Raw genomic sequence first — 20,909 nt, forward strand, 5'->3', positions numbered from 1 at the left:
GACGTCATCAATCTGAGACTCCCCTTGCCTACGTCATCACTCGAGGACGGCGCCTTATTGTAAACAGTGGGAGTCGATCATGGACAATCTTGTGAAGGTAATGTTTATTTTAACTCCGAAAAATGATTCCCTGCAGACACGTGAAGGGATATAATAGTCCGATCCTGCTTTTTCTATCAACATCGTTCGCATGGACTCATTAGTCTGAAGATGGTTGAATATTTTCCTTGTTTCAGGACTGCACCGTCGGTCAACTAAATCATTTAATTATTAAATGTTGTGCTTTTTAAAGAACAAAAACGGAGTAACGTGCCGGGTTTGGGATTCTTTTCTGCCGTTATTACTGCTGTATTCACGCGAATGCCTGCGTGGCTGTTTGCAACAGTTAATAGTGTCTGATGTCTCTGTAGCCTGTTAAATGTTTTTTGAGCCTGCTGGTGTGGGTAAAAACACTATCAGATGCGATCTAATGTCTTTTGATTCACACAAAGGATTTACCGTGTCTCTCCCAGGTTCACGGAGGAGGGGGTTATGACTCTGACTTCAGTGACGATGATGAGCGAGGAGAATCCTCAGAGAGAGGACTTAAAAGGTGCATATTAAACTATTACACAAGCTCAGTGAACATATATATATATATTTTTTTGCCAATTTCTGACTGTTGACTAAATACCGAGATGTGCAGCCACATAGCTATTATGGATATTATGCCGTTTCTTATATTCACCCAGAATCTCAAGCTGTCTGTATTTCTAATCAACAGGAAACACGAGGAGGAAATCTTGCAGAAGCCCTTTCGGAATGCTCGCCACTCCAAGGTGGCTCACAGCAGTTTTCACTCAAATGAAGTGGACAGGTATTGTCCAGTTACAGTAAATTACATGATTTTGTTGAAGGTTGAATTGTTAGAGAGCTTGCTTCTATTTCTCTCTCTTTTAAAAAAAAATCCTTTAGTCAAACTGGAAATGGACTTGCACAGTGTGTGCACACAATGTATCATATACTTAACATGAGTGAAATCTTAATTTTCCATTTTAATTTTGGACTGTAAAAATGACCTCCAGAGGGGATATCGATTAATTTATGTCTCTCATTAAATGAAATGGGACTGTTATTCATATGTAAATAAATGTCCTGTCACTTCTTCCTTCTCCCCGTTGTACTCTTTCATTTTAACAGACTAAAGAAACTTTAGTGAGACTAAACTGTTTCGCATTCATATAATCTCTCTCTGTCCCTCATTCCCTCTCTCTCGCTCTCTCTCTCTCTCAGCCTGACTGATTAAGACCACATGATTTTTCTTTCTTTTGGGTGTTATAGATAAAAACCCTTTTTTGGCTTGTTTTTCAGAGAGGAAGCCAGGAACAGAAGGGCTCACATCATATCGTTGAATGCTGTATCCTTGTTCTAATTTAAACCTGATCTTCAAGCTGTTTAGCAAAAATGAACAGATTGCTAAAAGTAATAATTAAATAATGACATCATAACAAAGTTGCATTGATGGTTACATAATTTAACACAAAATCAAATATTCAGTGTTGGACAAAGTGCTCTGTCCCCCTCAATTGAAGATATTAGGTTTTAGAAATGTGGACATATTTTATTCTACGCTGTAGCTCACTGTGTGCTAAAGCTACCATTTAGAAATACTTTGACCTTAAGGAGACGTCTGAAGTTTGAGCGACATAAGAAGTTTGTGGGTGACTACATACTGTTCTATGGCGGACAGATGGTCGACTTCAGACGCTCTGCGTAAGTATTCTGGCTCACAGTCATGCTTGAGAATCATCTGTTGTCACATCAGACAAGATTAATGAAAATGTTCCAGGCATATCAGACCAATTGATACACATTGTTTTGATTTACTTAATTAATTACTATTGTTCATTAGCTTCAGAATTGTTATTCAACTGTCATCGTGGTGACAAAATTAGAAAATGTAGAAGTACAAATCCAGAAAACCTTGCAATTATTAACAAAACGTACATATTTTTACATCTTAAGGCATTAGATTCATGAATTATGTTGCACAGTTCATTTTAATCTGATTTAATCCAAGTCATTTTGGTCTCAAAAATGGTTATTAGGTGGACAAAACTTAAGAAATTAAAGTAAGAACAAGACGTCTTTGTTAATAGCTGCCTCATGAGACGGTGAAAAGATGAGTGTGAGGGAGTGCAGTCCTTAAATAAGGAGTGAACAGGGCTACTTAATCTGATAATGAGGTGCAATAAAGAGTGAAAACAATACTCTGTTTAATGATGTGGGAAGGAAAGAAAGGAACACGATGAAAGGATGTGGGGGACGGAGAAAAACAAAGGACTTTAATACAGTTGCAGTGTATATGCACAGGTGCTTAACAAGCTCTTGGTTGCAGCTTTTTCATTTAATCTTAATTTCCCTCAGATCGAAGGACAAAACGGATCTGGATGTGCTGCGGGAGAATCACCGCTTCCTCTGGAAGGATGAGGATGAGGACGACATGACATGGTGATCATCTGAAATGGAGATGTTTTTGATGTTTATTTCAGATTTATTATGGAAAGCAGTTAGAAGCCGTAATAATGATTTCTATTTGCATGTCTCATGCATATGTACATCCACGTATACAACTGAGACGACTGAAGCCATTTACAATTGACTACAAGCAAAAGGCAAGGTGCTCTCTGGACAGATCGCCAGCTTGGCACAAAAAGTACACAAAGAGAGAGAGAGACACAATTACACACATTCACACCTATTACAAGTAAATTAAAAGCTTTTTGGACTTTGGGAGGAAGCTGAACATGCGAAACATGCACTGGAAAACCTCTCAAGCTCGGAGTCGAACCTGGAATACACTCGCTGTGAGAGTTCTTACCACTACACACGGTACGGAATTTCAGATAACTTATATCGTTGCATCCATTTTTCTTCTTGGTCATAGATAACTTTTAAGATCTACATATTTACTAATCACAGTCATTATTACAGAACATACACAACCTGCTGTCCCTCATTGGTGCAATTCATCAAAATTCTTTGGTTGGGGTGTATCATTCCTTGTATGTAGCATGTTGAAGTAGTGGTTAGTACTGTCACCACACAGTGAAAATCTGCTGGTTTCCAGTCCAGGCTTCTCTGTGGAGTCTGCACGTTCTCTCCGTGCATGTGTGTGTATGTGTGTGTGTTTGTGTGGTGACCAGTCTATGGTGTAACCTGACTTTTCATAGTCAGCTGAGATTGGCTCAAATGTTCCCTAAGTCGGACAGAGAAGTATGGATGAATAACTAAGTACATTTACATTAAATACAATCTTCTATTCTTTTTTGCAAAGAAACACGTTGGTTGTCTGAAAGCCTAAACGGCTTGTGGGTTCTTCCACGGTTCCTTTGTGCTCTTGTTCTATCTTTCTCACGGTTTCTCACCATTTCAGGGAAAAAGAACTTGCCAAGAAGTATTACGACAAGCTGTTTAAAGAGTACTGCATAGCCGATGTCAGCAGATACAAAGAAAATAAGGTGAGACGCACAAATCAAATTATTGTAATTGATTTATTATATATTTAAAAGAACAATTGCAGCACCAGCAAGTGTGCAGCTTAAAACAACTGATGCAGAGAACAGTATTGTAAAGCTTGAGGATATTAGGGATTTTTCAGTTGGGAGAATCTTGTAAGAATATAATAAAACAGTAAAAAAATAAACAATACCAGAGCAAATTGAGGTGCCACTTCCAGGTAATGGTGGGAAGATCCATTGTTAAATTGTGCTCTAATATTCATAAAGAGCAAATTAATTGCCCCAGTAGTGTTGTCATCCGTAAAGGTTAATATTTGGGCTAACTCGCACTAATCGCCATCATAACCGGCTCAGTGCAGACAAAAGTTGTCGGTGTGATGTGTTTTGGCTCAGTGCTCAGTCTCTAGTGACCACTGGGCCGTTCTGGTCTCAGGCCAAGCTTCTAAAAGTGACGATATGTTAAACAGAAAGGCAGAGGGCATATGGCCCCGTTCAGTAGCTGATGAGTTTTCTGCCCTTGGATCTTTCTTCAAGTTCCATCCCAGACTGCGTTGATAAACCTTTGCTGGATGTTTTAGGTGGACGATACTGCCAATATTTAAATCTACAATTAATGAATGGATGAAGATGACACAAGCTCGGTTCGCAGTCAACGTGAAAAACGCTGTTTGAATACCTGCTTCTGTCAGGACTGCTTCAATAAAAATGCACATTTACCCCTGGAGAAATGAATTTTGTGTCTCCATCCCTGTGCCCTGCAGTTTGGATTTCGCTGGCGGACTGAGAATGAAGTCGTTTCGGGCAAAGGTACAGCACACCCTCATTATCCCAGTTGTCTTTACATGTTTGTACGTTTCTGTGCTTCACTCTCACAGATGAATCAACCACTACACACTGACATATTCACAGTTTGTCGACGTCCCGGGTACTCAAACATTGAAAACCTTCTTTTTGCACTAAGAGACTTTAAAGGGGCAGCTCATCCAGCAAAAAGCTTCCAGTTTGTCTTAAAAAGATTCGACTTCGAGGTCAGAAGTGAGGGTTTGTATCGTATGTGTAAACATAAAGTTATGAAGCGTTGCTCTGGTTGCCTAGCAATCGTAACCGCTTTCCCGTAATACAGGGAGAATTGAAGAGTCCATATCTGGATGCTCGTTGGGTAGTGATGTGGACATCAATAGTAAAATATCAATACTTCAAAACAACAATTTTCAACAGACGATCAATAAAATGTCTGTCTTTCTATCACATTTAGGAAAATAAATGTTTAGTTAAAGTAATTTATCTTTTTAGCTCCTGTTTCTTGCTGATTTTCCTGCTGATTGCTCAAAATACTTCTTTAATTGTGATTAGTGAATAATACCATTAGACTTTATGACCTTTTGTCTTTATATCTTTAAAGCTTTAACTTCAGGTGACTCTCAAACATAAGGCTTGTCTCCAAATTGTTGTTATTGTCGATACCAGCTGTGGTTTTGGGGCTAAAACTGACACAGATTAGGTTTGCTTCAGTCACATGACGTCGTTGTTACTCTTTACTTAGCACTGTGACTCTTGTGAGCCTGTTGGATCTTTCATTGTCTTGGAAACAGAGGGCGGCTGACGTTGTCGGCCTTGAAATGCACCCTTGGAGAGATACAGCAGTCAATCGAATGACATCAGGGCACTTTTATAAGCCAAGTGTTGTCATCAAAAGAACACATTCTGTATCTTTAAGCTCAAGAAATATCATGAAAAACAAAATGAGTACAAAAATGTTTCTGCCAAAGGTTTTACTTCCGTCCCATTGCTGGGTCATTTGAATGTTTCGTCTAGTTTTCTGTTTGTATAGAGAGGGTAATGTGTTTTGTAAATGTGTAAAATGCCAAAACACTCCAATGAACGTGTGCGTTATTGTTCTTATTAAGTGTACTGACGTTGGATAGTTAAGGTTTCTCACCCTCCACTAGATGGTGACAGAGATAAAGATTATTTACTCAGTGCTGCATATGGCAGTGTGGGCGCTTCCCTTCCCTTCACATGTCACCTCTCATGTGAGGCTGCGGCACAGATACTGTATGATCATTCGGCTTTCAGAATAGCATGTAAACCTCTAAATCTCTCCCTTCTAAGTTTTCTTTCTGCTTTCTTTAGTGCATTTGTGGCTCTCGGGCTTCAGGATTCTTCGCCAAATATCAATGAATCTGTTCATTCATGCTTCATATTTAGTGGTTTCTGCACTCTACTTGTGCACTGCCTCCACAGTTTGGCTGAGCTCGGATGACTCCTGTCTATTAATTGCTGAAGATTAGTACGACACCTCCTCCCTGTCTGCTACTGCTTTGTGAGGTGGTGACACATATTTATAGGTTTACCTGTAAGGACAATATCACCGGCTCAGAGAGCGCGCACCCGGATCCACGCCTCAGTGGTACGCTCACACCTGCAACACTTTTTATACGTCGGCTGATGTTTATGCCGACGCGGCCTCACAAACATACAAGTGTGTCTGAGAAAGCTGACTAAGCCAATATGTTGTTCCAGATTAAGAGTGTGTAATCCTGGTCTCTTGACAGTTCACCCCCTGTAGCAATACGCTACAGGAAGTAGGATTAGATTAGGTCAGAGGCACTTTGCTTCAACTGTCAGGCCTGTGATTTGTGTACATTAATAATTCCCGGAGAAATACTTGGTAAATACTGGTCAGGGCACGGGACACTAAACTCTCCCCAGTGAAATCAATACTAATCTCATTCTGCGAGGTGGGCCCTACAACAACGTTTAGGAGTGGAGAAAGAGAAACAGAGAAAGTGCTTTCACTTAAAGGCAGAATAAGTCTATATCAGACTTGGTTTGCAGCTAAATTCGTACCAAAACAAGCTTCTACATACACAATTTTGCAGTTGATCTGCAGCTTGATAATTAGGGATAAGCTCAGGCTTATTGTTTGTTTACCAGCAGTTGCACCTGGACTTAATGTTTGTCCTGGCTTAGGTGTAGTTCTGGTGTTTATCGCCACACTGAGCTGGAGATGAAACTGATCCTGCGGCTCCTTGTAAAGGGACACTGTACTTCCGTTCAGTACCAGCTCCTTTTTGGAAAGCAGTCCCTTATCATCTCTGCCGTCCGTGCACTTGAGGTCATGTTGGTATTAGGTAATTCTGGCTCCACTCCACCCAATAAGGTGGATTACAAATAACACTGACCTTTCTTTTCGTGGCTCCACAGTGATGTGGGATCAAGCAGTGCGCCATACCAAAAGGTGTCGTTCTCTCCTCTGCGAGCAAGATCACAGGTTATCCTCCCACGGGAGTCTGCGTTCAAGATTTCTCCAAGAATGATTTATATAAATGGTATGCTTTGACTTTTTGCTGATTGCTCACTTCTTTATGAGCCAGGTAACTTTCTCGACCTGAAGCGGAAGCTTTGAATGCTTCACAAGAGCAGATGTTAAAGGTACCTTTCCATTGAAGAAACATCCTCTACACGTCCTTCATACAGTGTCACTTTCAGCCCTAGATGTCTAAGCTTAACCTAACATGCTGATAGAGCGCCCTATAAAAATAAGAACATGTAAACACGTCTCTGTATTGAATGTGTAGTTTCATTTTTCATTTATGTTCATTTCCTTTCCTGTCGCAGTGGAATTGCGGATGGTGGAATCTAAAATATAGCAGTCACAAGATATATATGTCCTTGTTTTTTTGTTTTTTCGTTTGTTTTTTAAGTTTTTTGTTTTAACCAACATTGCATCGTGTAATAATTGCACAATACACAAGATCAACAACCCCCAGGCATAATTAGGTATGTAAATAGGCAATTTCATCTTTATTTAGTAGGGCTGCTCACTGTGACTGCAGTAGTTTAGAAGTTAACTTGGATTGAAATGAAATAAAATCACCCTCTTATACTGAATGAAGAGATGAATGATTTTATTACTCCTGTCTTAATTCATATGCACAGATTCTTGTATATATTTACAGTAACCTAACCATTATCAGTGTTTATGATCGTATCACATGATTAAATTATTCCTAATCTATTGATTCAGCTAGTGGCATTTTCCCAACAAATGGAACCCACATAGAGTATTTGACTTTTATTGATAAGATTGACCTCTGACCTTTCACCACATGGTTGTTATTTAAGCCAGAGATTGACATTATCAAGAGGTCGCTCAGACAAATAATATTGACTTCGGTCTAACGAAGGAAGGCGTCAATATATCCACTCCTGCCTCTGCTATTTCAGTGAAAGCTACACTTTGCAGATGTTCCATGAATGCCTCATGTGCATCAGTTTCTGCCTGGGGTGTCAAAAATAAGCCCCGTAGGCCCAAAGAAGTCCAATCAAGGCCAAACGGATGTGTAAAATTAAAAAAAACCATTAGCTTCATCGTAACTGATATGTCTAAATTATGCATTAATGCAGCCGGTACGCTGTAGCGTTGATGTTCCCTGAATGTCTCGCATGCGTTGGTAGATGCTGCAGTTTGACGAGCCTCTGACACCCACATAACACAGACATGTATGGAATAGTCTGAGTGAAAATTGGTGTTCTGATGTGATAGTTCTCTTTATGTACTTAATGTCGGAAGCTGGCTTCTACTTCCCTGCCAGTGTGTCAGGAAGGTTGAGCTACTGCGACCTGCATTTTGTGGGTGGGAGGTGCGACTATCCAACCTTGACGTGTTTGGAAATCAAATATGATGGAAAAGCGTAGCACATAAGATATATTTGGGGAGTTCATTCATTCATTCATTTTCTTCCGCTTATCCATTTCTGGGTTGCAGGGGTGACAGTATGAGCACTGTCACCCAGATCACATCGCACCATTTAAGAACCTTCCTGCAGGTGGTGAGCCCACGGGAAGGTGGTGCCCAGCGTGGGACACGAACCCACTACCCTGAGATTGTGAGTCTCATGCTCTACCAACTGAGCTAGCCAGGGGACTATTTGGGGAGTTTTTACTGAATATAATATTTTCTTTTGATGAAACATCGCATGTGTAAGGTCTCCATTAATTGACAGCATATTCAAACGTGTACGTTTTAGACCCTGCCAGATGTGCAGTAATTCACTCCAAGGCTGTTTATTCCCCCTGCAGTTTTCCCTTCTGGTATAAATTGAGCTTTAGTTTTGAAGGTCAGAGGTCAGAGGTAGCTGAGTGTGGGCTGGTTTTAGGTGGGCCTCTTGTCAAAGTGAATTGAGTACAGTTTTATGCCTTATGTAACTTCCCTGACTTAAAAAAAACCAAAACCATGCCATATGGTTCCTTCTAGTGCAGAAAACATGTCTGACCAACCTCTGCTGAGTCTGCGTTATTAACAAAGTTGGCTTGAGTGTGAAACCCCTTTACGCTTGCACTGTGACATTATGGCTCTTTCATGCTATTGACTCGCTGACCCTGGACTTCTATCTCATTTTCACTGCTAATCTTTTTTGGGGGGTTTTCACTTCTTGACATGACATTTTTACCTATTTAAACCTGCTCTTTTCTGAATCTCTGCCTCTCCTCCACTCTACCCATATGATCCCACTCCATCTTTAGATATATTCGCCAGGTTCATAAACTACTTTACACACCAACAAATGATTGAGTTCAAATAATGTCAGGTCTGACCACTACTGGGCAGCTTCGCTTTCAATTTCTATCGAAGTAAATCCAGAGTGACAGGCCTATTTAAAGGTGAGACCATTTCTTTTGCTTAAATGGTTGCTTTTGCCTGGCTTCTGGTCTTCTTTTTTTTTACTGTACTAGTACATCTTGCTGGGCTCTACTTTCCCAGACGAAATAACCTCGCTCCAGAAAAGTTACTTGAGTTTATGTGAAGTGTTAGAAGTGATAGATAATTATGGCACAGCCCACAAAGCTTTCAAAGTTGCCCTAACAATGGAGACTGCCAATGTATATATGGCTGGCAGTGATCACATTTCACAGTAACTACTGTGCGTGTGCGTTCGTGCGTGTGCATGTGTGCGTAGCTCCGAGCAGAGTCCGAACGCTCTGCAAGTCAGCTCCACACCACCCAGCAGTAAAAGCTGAGGACTGCATTGTGAGAGTCCTGATATAAAAGCAACTGCTCAGCGGTTTGTGATCTTTTATTTATTTATTTATTTATTTATTTCAAACCTTTTTTTCCACTGACAATTACAATAAAAGACCAATGTGTGCTCTTGTTTTGGAACGCTCAACATAAATCTGCAGCTATTAGCCGGTTAGGCTTGTAAAACTGAGCTAACAGCAAACTATCTAAGGGTGTTTCTCTATTTTACTATTCCACACATTTCATTTTAAACGTGCAGTGGTGTAGTGGGTTAGAGATCACGCCTCACAGCCTAGTTTGAGTCTTGGTTTGTGTTTTCTTTTTTTTTTTTTTTTTCGTACTCCCGTCCAAAAACACTAATTTGGTGACTCGGTGTGAACATCTCTTTATGTTTGCCCTGTGATGAACTGGTGACCTCTCCTGAATGTACCCTTCAGACTTCAGAAGATGATTGGCAGGATGATGATTTTTATCGGATCTTCAGCCTGTGCTGGTGTTTTTTTTTTTTTTTTCCGGACTACCTGGGCTTGCTCATTGCCTGGCAACCGCGCAGTGATGAGTGAAACTTCGCAAGAGATGACTACCCTTAAGCCAAAACGCAAACACATGAGATGGGAGAACGAGATTGTGGAGTTCAGACAGAGTCATGCTGGTTCACCCCGGATTTATACCTCAAACCTGAATATAAGGCTCAGAAATAATGCCCCACAACTTCAGTTAAAATTACTTGCAAGCTGGAAAAGAGGAGAGTTTTGTTCCCTGGTGTCCTTGTGATCCTGCTGTGCCTGTGGACTTTACCTTTGGATAATGCCATGCAAATACAAGTGAAAGTTTTTTTTTTCCTTAAGTGACCTCCATAGATTAAAAATTCATCATAAGAAGAGCAAAAAAACTGACCTTGTTTGCACAGTTTGAGAGACTTGTTGTTTTACAATGATGGTGGATGGGGAGAAGCTTTTGTTTTTTCACGGAAGATTGTGTACAAGGTAATAAGCAATGAGAATAAAAGGCTACACAGAATTTTGTTTTCTACCTCATTGTTTATACTCATAAATAAATCTAGCCTTTTGTTGAGTTGGTCTCATATAAATTAAAAATATTTACACACTTTTCATTTCATCTTTATGAAGACATTCAGTTTAAGGAGGTGTGGATATAAAAGTGAACGCACGCTCACTCAGGCCGCTGCCCTTTGACTTGATCCAGTGAATGTTAATCATGCAGCCATCTGTCTTGCTGTATATATCCGTCCTGATCTCCGGCCACTGGCTGGTGGCATTATTAACCACTGACGCAAGAGGACAGGAGTTTCCTCCCTTAATGGGTTTAATCGGCCAGCCTGGTGTCAGTTGTTTTCAGGCAGCACGTGAAGCTCACCTGATGTGTGACAGTACCCGGCGCTTGTCAATAAAACGCAGTCAATACCTGTTGTTGGCTGTAGTTTCTCTCTTAATCTGGCTTTTTGAGGACAGTGCTAGATACTGCAGTTATTAGCTTTCATATGGGAAGCCAGAGGCCAGAAAACCATCACAAATATGTGAAGGATTGTTTCCAGGCCTTGATTGTACTTAGTTTTTTGACATTTATTTTATCAAAGAAAATTGCCTTGAAAACGATGGATATTGACTCGGCTCTGCTGGGGTTCTGCCTGCGTGTAGCCGGAGGGCCAAACACATTCACACTCTTTGTGTTTATAACCTTCGAATATATCTCCTTTAATATTTGAGTCTGAGCTGCGTCTTTGCAGCTATGAAGGGATTCAATACTTTGTTTAAAGACGCCGAGTAATTTGTGTGCAAAGCTCATGCTTTTACAAACCTTTTTTTTTTGTACATAAGGTGTGTGAGAAACTGTTTTTCTCATTTTCGTTTGGGCGTGAGAGTGTTTTGGCTCCACACGGTGTGGCTGTGACTGACGTCACTGATCTGGGGAGAGTCGATACGGGATTCTAACGGTGACGGTCAGGAATCGTAGTATCAATCTGGCACTGAAACGAGAAGATGTCCGCTCAAGTTCCACCTGTAGATTGTAAATGCAGGTCCACGTATAGCACCTGTCTGTATTGAAAAAACAACAACAACAACAACTTGTACATCTAAAGTGTACGGTGTAAAGAAAGACTCAGAAACCCAGTGAGGAAATCAAAGGAAAAACAAAGACTGATTGTATACTTTATTTTTACTCAACTATAGTTGGACAGTTCATTACATCCCAGGACCGGATCCAGTAATGTCTTGTGTTGCTTGCATCATAGAGCTCTAATCTAATGCAGCACGTGAAAGGAAAGTTCACCTTCTGGCCCCTGTAATGGCCCAAAGCCATTACAACCAGCGTCACCTCGGCCAAACGCTCCCCGTGAGGCAGGTGAGAGCAGGCCTCACTTTCCCCTCGGAGTGAGGCAGTCCTTGATCCGGCGCCAGGATCGCACAACTCTGACGCACTAGCTTCCTCCGCTACCATCTTGAGGAACCCCGGAGACCAGATCAATGCCTCCTTAAGCTCCTCGAGGGGATAATAGGCCGGCTGTGCAGCGGTTGGAGGATGGCCTGAGAGGATGAGGCAAAGGTGGTGGAAAAGGGAGACGTGAAGAGAGATGCACCGAGGAAGAAGGAGGGGCTTTTGAAAAGCACACACACCATTTTGTAGTGTAGCAAGTTTTCTCATGCGTCATATGATGCATCGGTTCTTTGATCTTTTGTTTAAAAGTTGGACGTTTTTCCTTCCATTTAAAAGTTGTCTGGCTTTAGCAAAAACCATCATATCTCTGGCTTGGTGATTAATTATGCATGTCCTGTGAATATATTCCAAATACTGTGATGAGAGCACAAGGTTTTATGGGTAAACCCACAGTATCCGAAAGTGTGTATTTGGGGATTTTGAAAGTAAAACCTGTTACCTTCTTTTGTCTTCCGTTTCTAAATAAGAATTCTTCACGCATAAAAATATGTACACTCACTGTCTTTTTGCCTTTTTAATTAAAAGCTTTTCCTTTCTGTATGCTTAATAAATTTATCTTCACAACACATAAGCATTCAAACTTTTAGGTGACGAATTATTCGTATCTTGTCCTGTAGGTCAGTTCCAGTGTGGAAACAAACGCTGTGAGACAGACGAGGGCCTTAAAAGCTGGGAGGTGAATTTTGCCTACGTTGAACACGGCGAGAAGAGGAATGCACTCGTCAAGCTCAGTAAGATCACTCGTGTGTGTGTGTGTGTGTGTGTGTGTGTGTGTGTGTGTGTGTGTGTGTGTGTGTGTGTGTGTGTGTGTGTGTGTGTGTGTGTGTGTGTGTGTGTGTGTGTGTGTGTGTGTGTGTGTGTGTGTGTGTGCTGCCCCATGGAAGCTCCTGACTAAGACTCAACTCATAATAATCCTCCTTCAGGTATCATACTGAAGACAATCCTGTTAAAATAATTACGGTAATTGGAGGATCCACCAGTCATGGGGAACTCACTCAAGCAGGAAATGACAGACTCTTTTAACAAGCTGGTTCAGCAGGTCACCTCCAGACGTATTGTTTCTCCGCAACTGAAAATGTTTCCCAATTTGTGCAACTTCTCAATCCTTTGTTATGACAGTTCTCAGCGTTTCAACGGCAATTATATCTGACCTGGCAACCCCCGGTGCTTAAAACTGCTCTGCTTTGCCAGAAAAAATGTTATTGATAACTGAAATGTTGCAAAAGTTTGGACAATATTGAGCACATTTGTTTGTTTAAACAGATTAAAGAAATATTTGAATTCTTTGTATTCCTCATTAGGCAGAAATGCAATTTTTTCTGAAATAGGAGCTCCACAGGGTACTTGACTTGATCCCTTTCCTTTTAGTTGAGAAAAACAAATAAAAAAAAATCACCTCCCACTCCAGTGTGAACAATAATGTGTGTGAATTGATTAAATAGTCAGCTGCTGCATTTAAATTCTTGAACTATGTCATACTATGAGAAATTAGACTTTCATGTACCGAGCCGGTGTTGAATAGATGAGGATTAAGAGTCAACTGAATTCACTATCAAACATTTCATTCAGAACTTTTCTGTGTCTGTCTGCTAAATGAAATTGATTCACTTAACCCTGTTTCTGACGTCTTTGCAAAAAGAAACCTGCATATTTGGTGACAAGGGCACCAGGTGTGTTTTAGTGAGAGGCACCTAATGGAAAAAAGAAAAAAAAACATAACCGGTAGCTTCATAATGACTATTCAATTCAGATAAAGTTGATTCCAGCATTAACCACGGAATACTTTGAACTTTTTTTCAGGGCATTCCTTGAAAGCCACAAAGGGCCAAGGATTAAACCATATTGCAACAGTATTCAGCTACCTGGTGTCTCATTCATGTTAAAGAAAAAAAAACACACCAAATAAACAGCTACTTTTCTTCATCCAGTCCTTTCTGCCTGCCCTTTATAGCATTTAGGCTACTCCTATGGGCAGTGAATGTACGTGTAGCTGGTTATATGAATAAAGTGATTTTACACACTTATGACTGTATTGCTGCTGCCACCATCATCATACTGTTTCAAATGTCATTGCATTTGACTTGAATACTTTCTATAACAGGGTCGCCGAACACATATGAGTTCAGGGGCCACATGAAGCTGGTAAAATAGTGCCATAATAGCATTTAAAATTTATCTTTATAGTTTTTCTTTGTTGTGGTGGCGTGTATATGTGATGAAAATGTCTATATATTTTTGCAAAAACCAAAGAACTACTTCAGGCGCCACTGCGAGTTTTTAACGTACACTTTTATGTTTCTTCCATTTGTTTTTCATGTTCTCGCCTTTGGGCACTTAGATTCAATAGATTTGAACATTTTAAAATTAGAAATGATTTGTGTATCAACCTTTTTTTTGTCCTTTAGCTATTGCATATGGACTGCTGAAAACTTGAATTTAGAGGTTGTAAAACACTTGCTTATAATCCTGTTGACTGTCTTTAAAGTTCATCCAGTGTAAAACTATTGAGCACCATCATAATTGCTGTCATAATAATGAAAAAAAAAAAGCTGCATTGAACAATCAAACTTTTATGACAACTGCTCTAGACAGTAATTATTTTGTGCTTCTGTTTTAGGACTTTGCCCTGAATGCTCTTTCAAACTCAACTACCACCACAAGTAAGAGTAATTACGTTTTTTTTTTTTTTTTTTTTTTTTTTTTTTTTAAACTTAAAACTGTTTTCACTTATGACTGCTTCCGAACAGAGTGTGCGCTCAACTGCTAAAAGTAGGACAGGTCACCACGGACAGTCGGTGCGCATCGTTTTGTCGCTCCAGAATCCAAACTATGATTCACATCTACATAAATCGTGATGTTATAACAATTTGCATTGCGCTGTAGGCAATAAATATACATTGAGTTGGTCAAGAACGACAGTATGAAGTGAGAACAATCACAGTATGGATTCTCTAGATGTTCTCATTCGCCTCTGAAAGAGACTCTGGGCAAAGGTTTATTATTGGACTTGATGCTGGCTGGTATTTGACTAGTTCAATCTGCGGTTCTGCTCAGGAGGAAAGAAGTGAAGCCAAAGACAAAAAGCAAAAGTCCGATGGAGGAAAACCAGGAGCCACCGGAGAAGAAGAATAAGAAGGAGAAGAGGAAGAGGTCGTCATCACATTCAAAGAAGCACAAACACAAGAGGCACAGAGGTAAAATCCTTCCAGTACACATTTTGTTGCTGGAAACTACATTGCCCTAACTTCTTTACACCATTACTATTTGGTATTGAGCCCTTCCCCCCTTTTTTAATGTTTTGTTTCAGATCGCTCCACCTCTTCAAGCGCCTCTGAGGACTCGGAAAACTCGGACAAAGGTGACGTTCATTACTCCCTCACACACGCAACTTTTGAAAAAACATGCACCCTGGGGAGTTTTGTGTTCTCCTCCCCCCAAACCTTCATGCTGAGACACTCCTTGTGGAGTGGAAACACATCCATTAGCTCTCTTAATGTTAACGGCGTCGACAGCACATCTGGCAATTTGTCTCCAAGCCTGTCGATTTATTTATATATTTTTACCAACTCATTTTTTTTGTCATTTGCTGTGAGCCCTCATGTCACTGCTCTGTTTGCTTGAGTCTGGAATAGATGGTGAGTACTTGCATAAAGGCACAACTTTACTGTCACGTATTGAGATTCAAACACAAATTCTCCCACAATGAAGCCTTATTAACATAAATCACATGTATAACATGTCATTTGAAAGTATTGCATTCAGGGAGCTGTTGCAGTGTCTGTGGGGGAACTGTATGTTAGTGTCACGTTCAAGCACTTTTCTTGAGATTTCCTCAAAACTGCAGCGAGCCCACAGTTAACCCGAGGTATTCTGGGAGCAATGCATGTCCATTGCATCAGATTGATGCCTGCTTTATCTGCTCAATAATTAAGGCTGTGTCTGGCTACTCAAAACTGCCCGTTCTCTCCGTCAATAAAACATTAGACGAGTTCTTAAAGAAACAGCCCACAAAGATCACACTGCGTTTTTTTGTCAGCACTTCTGACAATACATGGTAATCGGAGCTGTGTTTCCACACTTTTGTTCCCAGGGATCAGAGAAATGAAGTATTATCACACAAATGAGTTAATGAAAGTTTAATGCATTGGCTCCACAAGGCCTCACTAGTGAAATTATAACTGCTGGGGGTAATGGAAAATGTGGCAGTGGTTGTTCCTGCGATCATTATTACTGCAGACCCAGCTGCTTCACTTTGCGAGGCTCAGCCTCGGCTATGCCAGTACATAACTGAGTAATCATCCATCCATCCATCCATCCATCCTTTTTACAATGTGGGAACTCACCAAGGACATATAAAATGTATACAGGAGTAAAAATGGCTATATAAATTCCCCCTGTGCCGTTTGGACAACCTTTAGTATGTGCTGGTATGTGTAGCGTCCATATGTGGACTGAGTCCAACTGTTCAAACAGTGTCTCTCCTCTTGCTTAATGCTCACTGAGGTCCCAATGGCAGCGCTCACACCTCCACAAATAAACCACATTAAACTGTTTTTGCGTCCTTAGAATAAGCTCAGTCTGCGCATATATACGTAGGTGTGTATTCATACTTTCAACAGCAGCTCTGAACAGCCAAAACCAACACCGATACTAAAGAAGTCTTTGTGTACCTTTTTTTTTTTTTTTTTGCCTGTTTGCTATTCATAAAGCCAAAATCTTACGAGGCTGGAACAACTCGCGACTGGTTGGAAGTGTTTTCAAAAAAGTTTTCCCCCGTTTTCCACGGCGATCGAGTCGGGGCATTTACAAAAAGTTCCACCGTGAGAGCCATTTCCCAAAAACTTTTCAGCGTTTTCATGTGAAAACGTTGTGTAAATGGGCTAAATATGCAAATCGGCTACAATCTTCTCTAAATCAAACTTAGTTGGGACTTTGAATGTCACACAACCTAACAGTGAAATTCATGTAAAATTTGGCCCTGAATTGATATGCATGCTGCACAACATTCACTCCACAGTCATGCCACTTTCACCAGATAGTCGCTCCAAATTCGCACGACATTCACACAAAGATTGCCAAGTAGTGCACAGATGTATTGACACGGAGGAAAATAATTGGCTATATAAACACTGGTTCTCTCCCCAGTCCAGCCATCTTACGTCAAACGCATAAAATAAGTGCAGAAGCTGGTAGATGAAGACGTTGGAAAGTCATTTCTTGCACTGTCATTCACAAAAACGGACTTCTGAAGGGGTTCAATACATGTGATGAAAATCTGAAATTTGCAATTCACTCAATGAAAATACAAATTCCTGCAAAATTATTTTAGAAAAATCTTCAGCGAATGCTGTTTGAAATGTGTCTTTTTAAGTAGAGGCTACTCGTACGGCTGCAGCCTTCAACTACAAGACACTTCACGATATTGCTTTATTTTTTCCACCACTGAGTCAAGTCAAACAAACTTTTTGAAGTTTTGCTCAAAGTGTGGCTGATTCTTCTCTGAAACCTTCCTCCCTTAGACGGTGACGGCGTGGACAAACCGGAGGGCCAATCAGACGCTGACCACTGGCGAGGGCCGGCCCCTACGGTGGAGGAAAAGTCAAGGTGAGTTTACAGGCCATATTAAATCTGACCCAGTAAGCTCCTGTAAGACCTCCACAGACGGTTGTCAGGACTTAGTGAACGACAATGGCTGTTCTCAGGAAGTAGACCACTTATATCTCCTTTCTCAAAGCCGTCCTCGACCGGTCAGTCACGAAAACCTTCACAGTGTTCCCGTCCTGTTCCAACACATATTGAATTTATTCTCTCACAAAGGTAATTACAGTAGCAGGGCTTCTTTTTCCCCCTAAAGCACCTACGCTAAACAGCAAAACCCCCAAAAACACCTTTGATAGGATAATGATAGTTTTCCGTCGCGCCGGCTTCTGTGCATTATTTTTCTAGGTGCTGTAATTTATGTGGTGGTGATTAGGCTTGAGATGAGTGCCATGTTTTATGTAAATGTAATAGGATCATTATGCAGAGCTTTTCACGGATATTGTCCTTTGTTTAAAATGTCATTATATTTCCTCCCACTGTTTATTTGTTTGTGTTCTCCATCACGATTTCACACCCTCTCATTATGTCGAGACCTGTGACAGTGCCGCAGTTATTCGGGGGGTGGGGGGTGGGGGTGGGGGTGTCTCACGTACAAGGCGCTTTAACCGTTCGTGTCAACAGTGTGCATGACACACGTAACGTTTCCCTGTTTGTTTTTTTCCTTTCTTTTCTCTTCTGTGCGTTTAGGGAGGAGGAGTTTGACGAGTACTTTGAAGACATGTTTCTTTGAATCTGCTGCTATCAGCGGTAACCCTGCTGCGACTGCACTCCCCCCGCCGCCCCGCTTCCCGCTGACAGTACACATGTTCAGTTCCAGACTTGTGCAGGTTTATTCCACTCTATGTTGCAGAAATAAACATGTTTGCTTTGCCTCTAAATGTACGCTTCTTATTTACAGTATTTAAGCAAAGTCGTGTATGTTTTGCTTCTAATTTATGATCATTTACACCAATCAGCCACGACATTATGGCAACCTAATACTGTGTGTTCCTGTAAATTTCAAGCATCAATTTGATTTATTTATCAGACATGGGACCAAGTCACACATGTGAAATGTGAAAGTCAAGTAAGTCCGAAGTAATTTTTTCTTGGGCAAGTCAAGTCCTGTAATAGGTCAAGTCACATTATTTTCGTGTTTTAACGGATAATGATGGCGCCATGAAAGTGGCAGCTCATCACAGCAGCTCTGAATTTTTTGTGTTTTTTTGCACTTTTTTCCCCACCTTTATTGATTTCAATGTTTATACATACCTATATATTTATCTAATTATCTACACATAATCTGTTTCTCTGTGTTGAACTACATTTTCTTTAACTGTTTTGTGCAACGTGAAACAGCTATTGTTGAAAATGTCCAGGGAACACAATAAACCGCAGGGAATCAGAAAAGGACGGGCGACAAGAGGAGCGACATGTTGACAAGATGAGCCAACAAAGACAACAGAGGGAGAGGGAGAGTTTAAATACACAGGGAAAAGGGTGGACCTCATAACGGAGGGAGCACACAGAGGGAAAAGATCGATGGTTAATTCGAAACGTGAGGTGGGACACGGAGGCAGACACAGAGACCTGACAATGTGGGATTAATAAAGTCTGATCTAATCTAATTTATTCCACTTAGATTAATATCTACTTACTTTGCTAAGTTTTAAGGCCATATTTAAGTTATTCTGTTTTTAAGCAATATTAGTGCTTGTAGCTTTTAACTACTCCATTTAACTTTGAAAGATTATTTAATTAGGTAGCAGTTTTAAATCAAATATGTTTACCTTTCAGAGCTTGACTCCATTTTTACTGCAGGAGAAAATTAACATGTCGCATGAAAGCTTGGTGCTGCCCTCAAAGCGTTGTCGTGATATGAGGTTGTGAAAATATGCATAATGCAACCGTCACAAAATATGTTTCTTTTTTTACATTTTACTTTGCACCAGAAAGTTTCATTAAAGTTGGCTTTCTGTTAAGATTGTAGCCATTTTCCATAGTGACTGTTAGGTACTGTGAATATATATATATTTTAAGGTTATTATTTTACCTGTCCGGCCCACCCAATATTGTCCACAACCCCTGCTTTGAAATAATGGCCTTGCTGATATTCAGTACAACCCAACTGGACTTCGTCTCATGTGACATTGTCTCAAAATAGCTCATTTCATTGGATGTAGTAGCACAACCTCAATCTTGACTTAACTTTTAATGAAAGCATCAATTACAATTGGAAGCTTTAAGTAACACAAATAATCCCAACACCACCAGAAAAAGAGAATGAGCTTAAGATGTGACCCGTTCAGGATGTATCCTGCCTTCACCCATAGCTGTGATTGGCTTCACTACGCCCGCGGACACCAAACGGGATTAAGCGGTATAGGCGATGGATGAATGGGTGTGCCTCAAGCCAAGGACAGATTGAAGCACTGCCTTGACTTCAAGTTGCAGAAAAAAGAAACTGCATGAGGAGATTAAAGTACATCTTGGCTTAAATAAATACAATTACTTTGCCGCTTGCTGCTGTGTCATTTAGGTTTTCTTTCGGGTTTTTTTCCCCCTCCGTGTTCTCAGGAGTCTTGTACTGTGTGATTCATGTCAACGCAAGCTAACAGATGGTTAAGTGTAGCACACTGAGCAGTAACAGCATGTCGTTGAGTGGAGGTTGGGTGATGATTTGGCCCCTGGCTGTATCTCGTACACCTGGATGCTCTCGCAGTTGATCAATTCTGTTTTCAACATCTGTTTTCTCTGATAAATTCTCACATGTGCAAAAGCGAGTACAAAATTCCCAGGGAGGATTCGAAAGAGCCCACATGACAAGACTCTTAGACTGACAGCTTCTTCTTTGACCTACGGTGTAGGACGTAGAGTGCAATAGTGTAGTTTGTTTTTCAGTCTTGTAAATCATTAAAATAATACTGTCCTTATAATCCCCCCCCCCCCCCCCCCTCGGTTCAGAAGTCACAAAGTCAACAGTCTTGTGTTCAGAACGTTCAAGCTTCAGCAAATAAATCTGTCATTCTGTGCACTGACAGCAAAACATCAAGGTATGGATACGCATTAAGCCTTTGGACTTGAGAGGCTGAACATCTGAATTATGAGGCCTTGTGAGGAGAGGAGGGGGTTTCCGCCTAAAGAGAAGACAGCTCTGTACTCACTGACCCTCAAATTGTTTGGCAAATGAAAGGTCGTGTTGGTGCAGGAGTTGACAAGCTGAAATGTCCCAAGACGGATTGCAAGGCTTGTTTCTGCGTCTCTTCATGTCAGAAATTCCATCTTGTCAAGGGAGGCCTCGGCTGGGTCGTGCTTTTCGAATACAATAGTGGACATGGAACAGCGGT

General features: G+C 40.8%; 1 protein-coding gene across 1 annotated transcript; it reads left to right on the plus strand.

The window, feature by feature from the left end:
* Positions 1-32: 32 nt before the first annotated feature.
* fra10ac1 (FRA10A associated CGG repeat 1) lies at positions 33-18,459 on the plus strand. The gene is made up of 14 exons (XM_080482608.1): positions 33-97; positions 513-592; positions 764-856; positions 1,351-1,396; positions 1,676-1,752; positions 2,407-2,490; positions 3,416-3,500; positions 4,262-4,307; positions 12,600-12,713; positions 14,600-14,642; positions 15,037-15,176; positions 15,290-15,340; positions 17,502-17,586; positions 18,271-18,459. The coding sequence occupies exons 1-14, from the start codon at positions 80-82 to the stop codon at positions 18,311-18,313; spliced, it is 1,005 nt and encodes a 334-aa protein (XP_080338734.1). The 5' UTR covers positions 33-79; the 3' UTR covers positions 18,314-18,459.
* The last annotated feature ends 2,450 nt before the right edge of the window (positions 18,460-20,909 follow it).

The sequence above is a fragment of the Lipophrys pholis genome (assembly GCF_963383615.2).
Source record: "Lipophrys pholis genome assembly, chromosome: 1".
Classification (NCBI taxonomy): domain Eukaryota; kingdom Metazoa; phylum Chordata; class Actinopteri; order Blenniiformes; family Blenniidae; genus Lipophrys; species Lipophrys pholis.

Bases quoted from the DNA above. Each gene is read 5' to 3' on its own strand.
- fra10ac1 (XM_080482608.1), top strand. The intron at 857-1,350 runs GTATTGTCCAGT...CTTGTTTTTCAG, and splicing joins CACTCAAATGAAGTGGACAG to AGAGGAAGCCAGGAACAGAA. The intron at 17,587-18,270 runs GTGAGTTTACAG...CTGTGCGTTTAG, and splicing joins ACGGTGGAGGAAAAGTCAAG to GGAGGAGGAGTTTGACGAGT.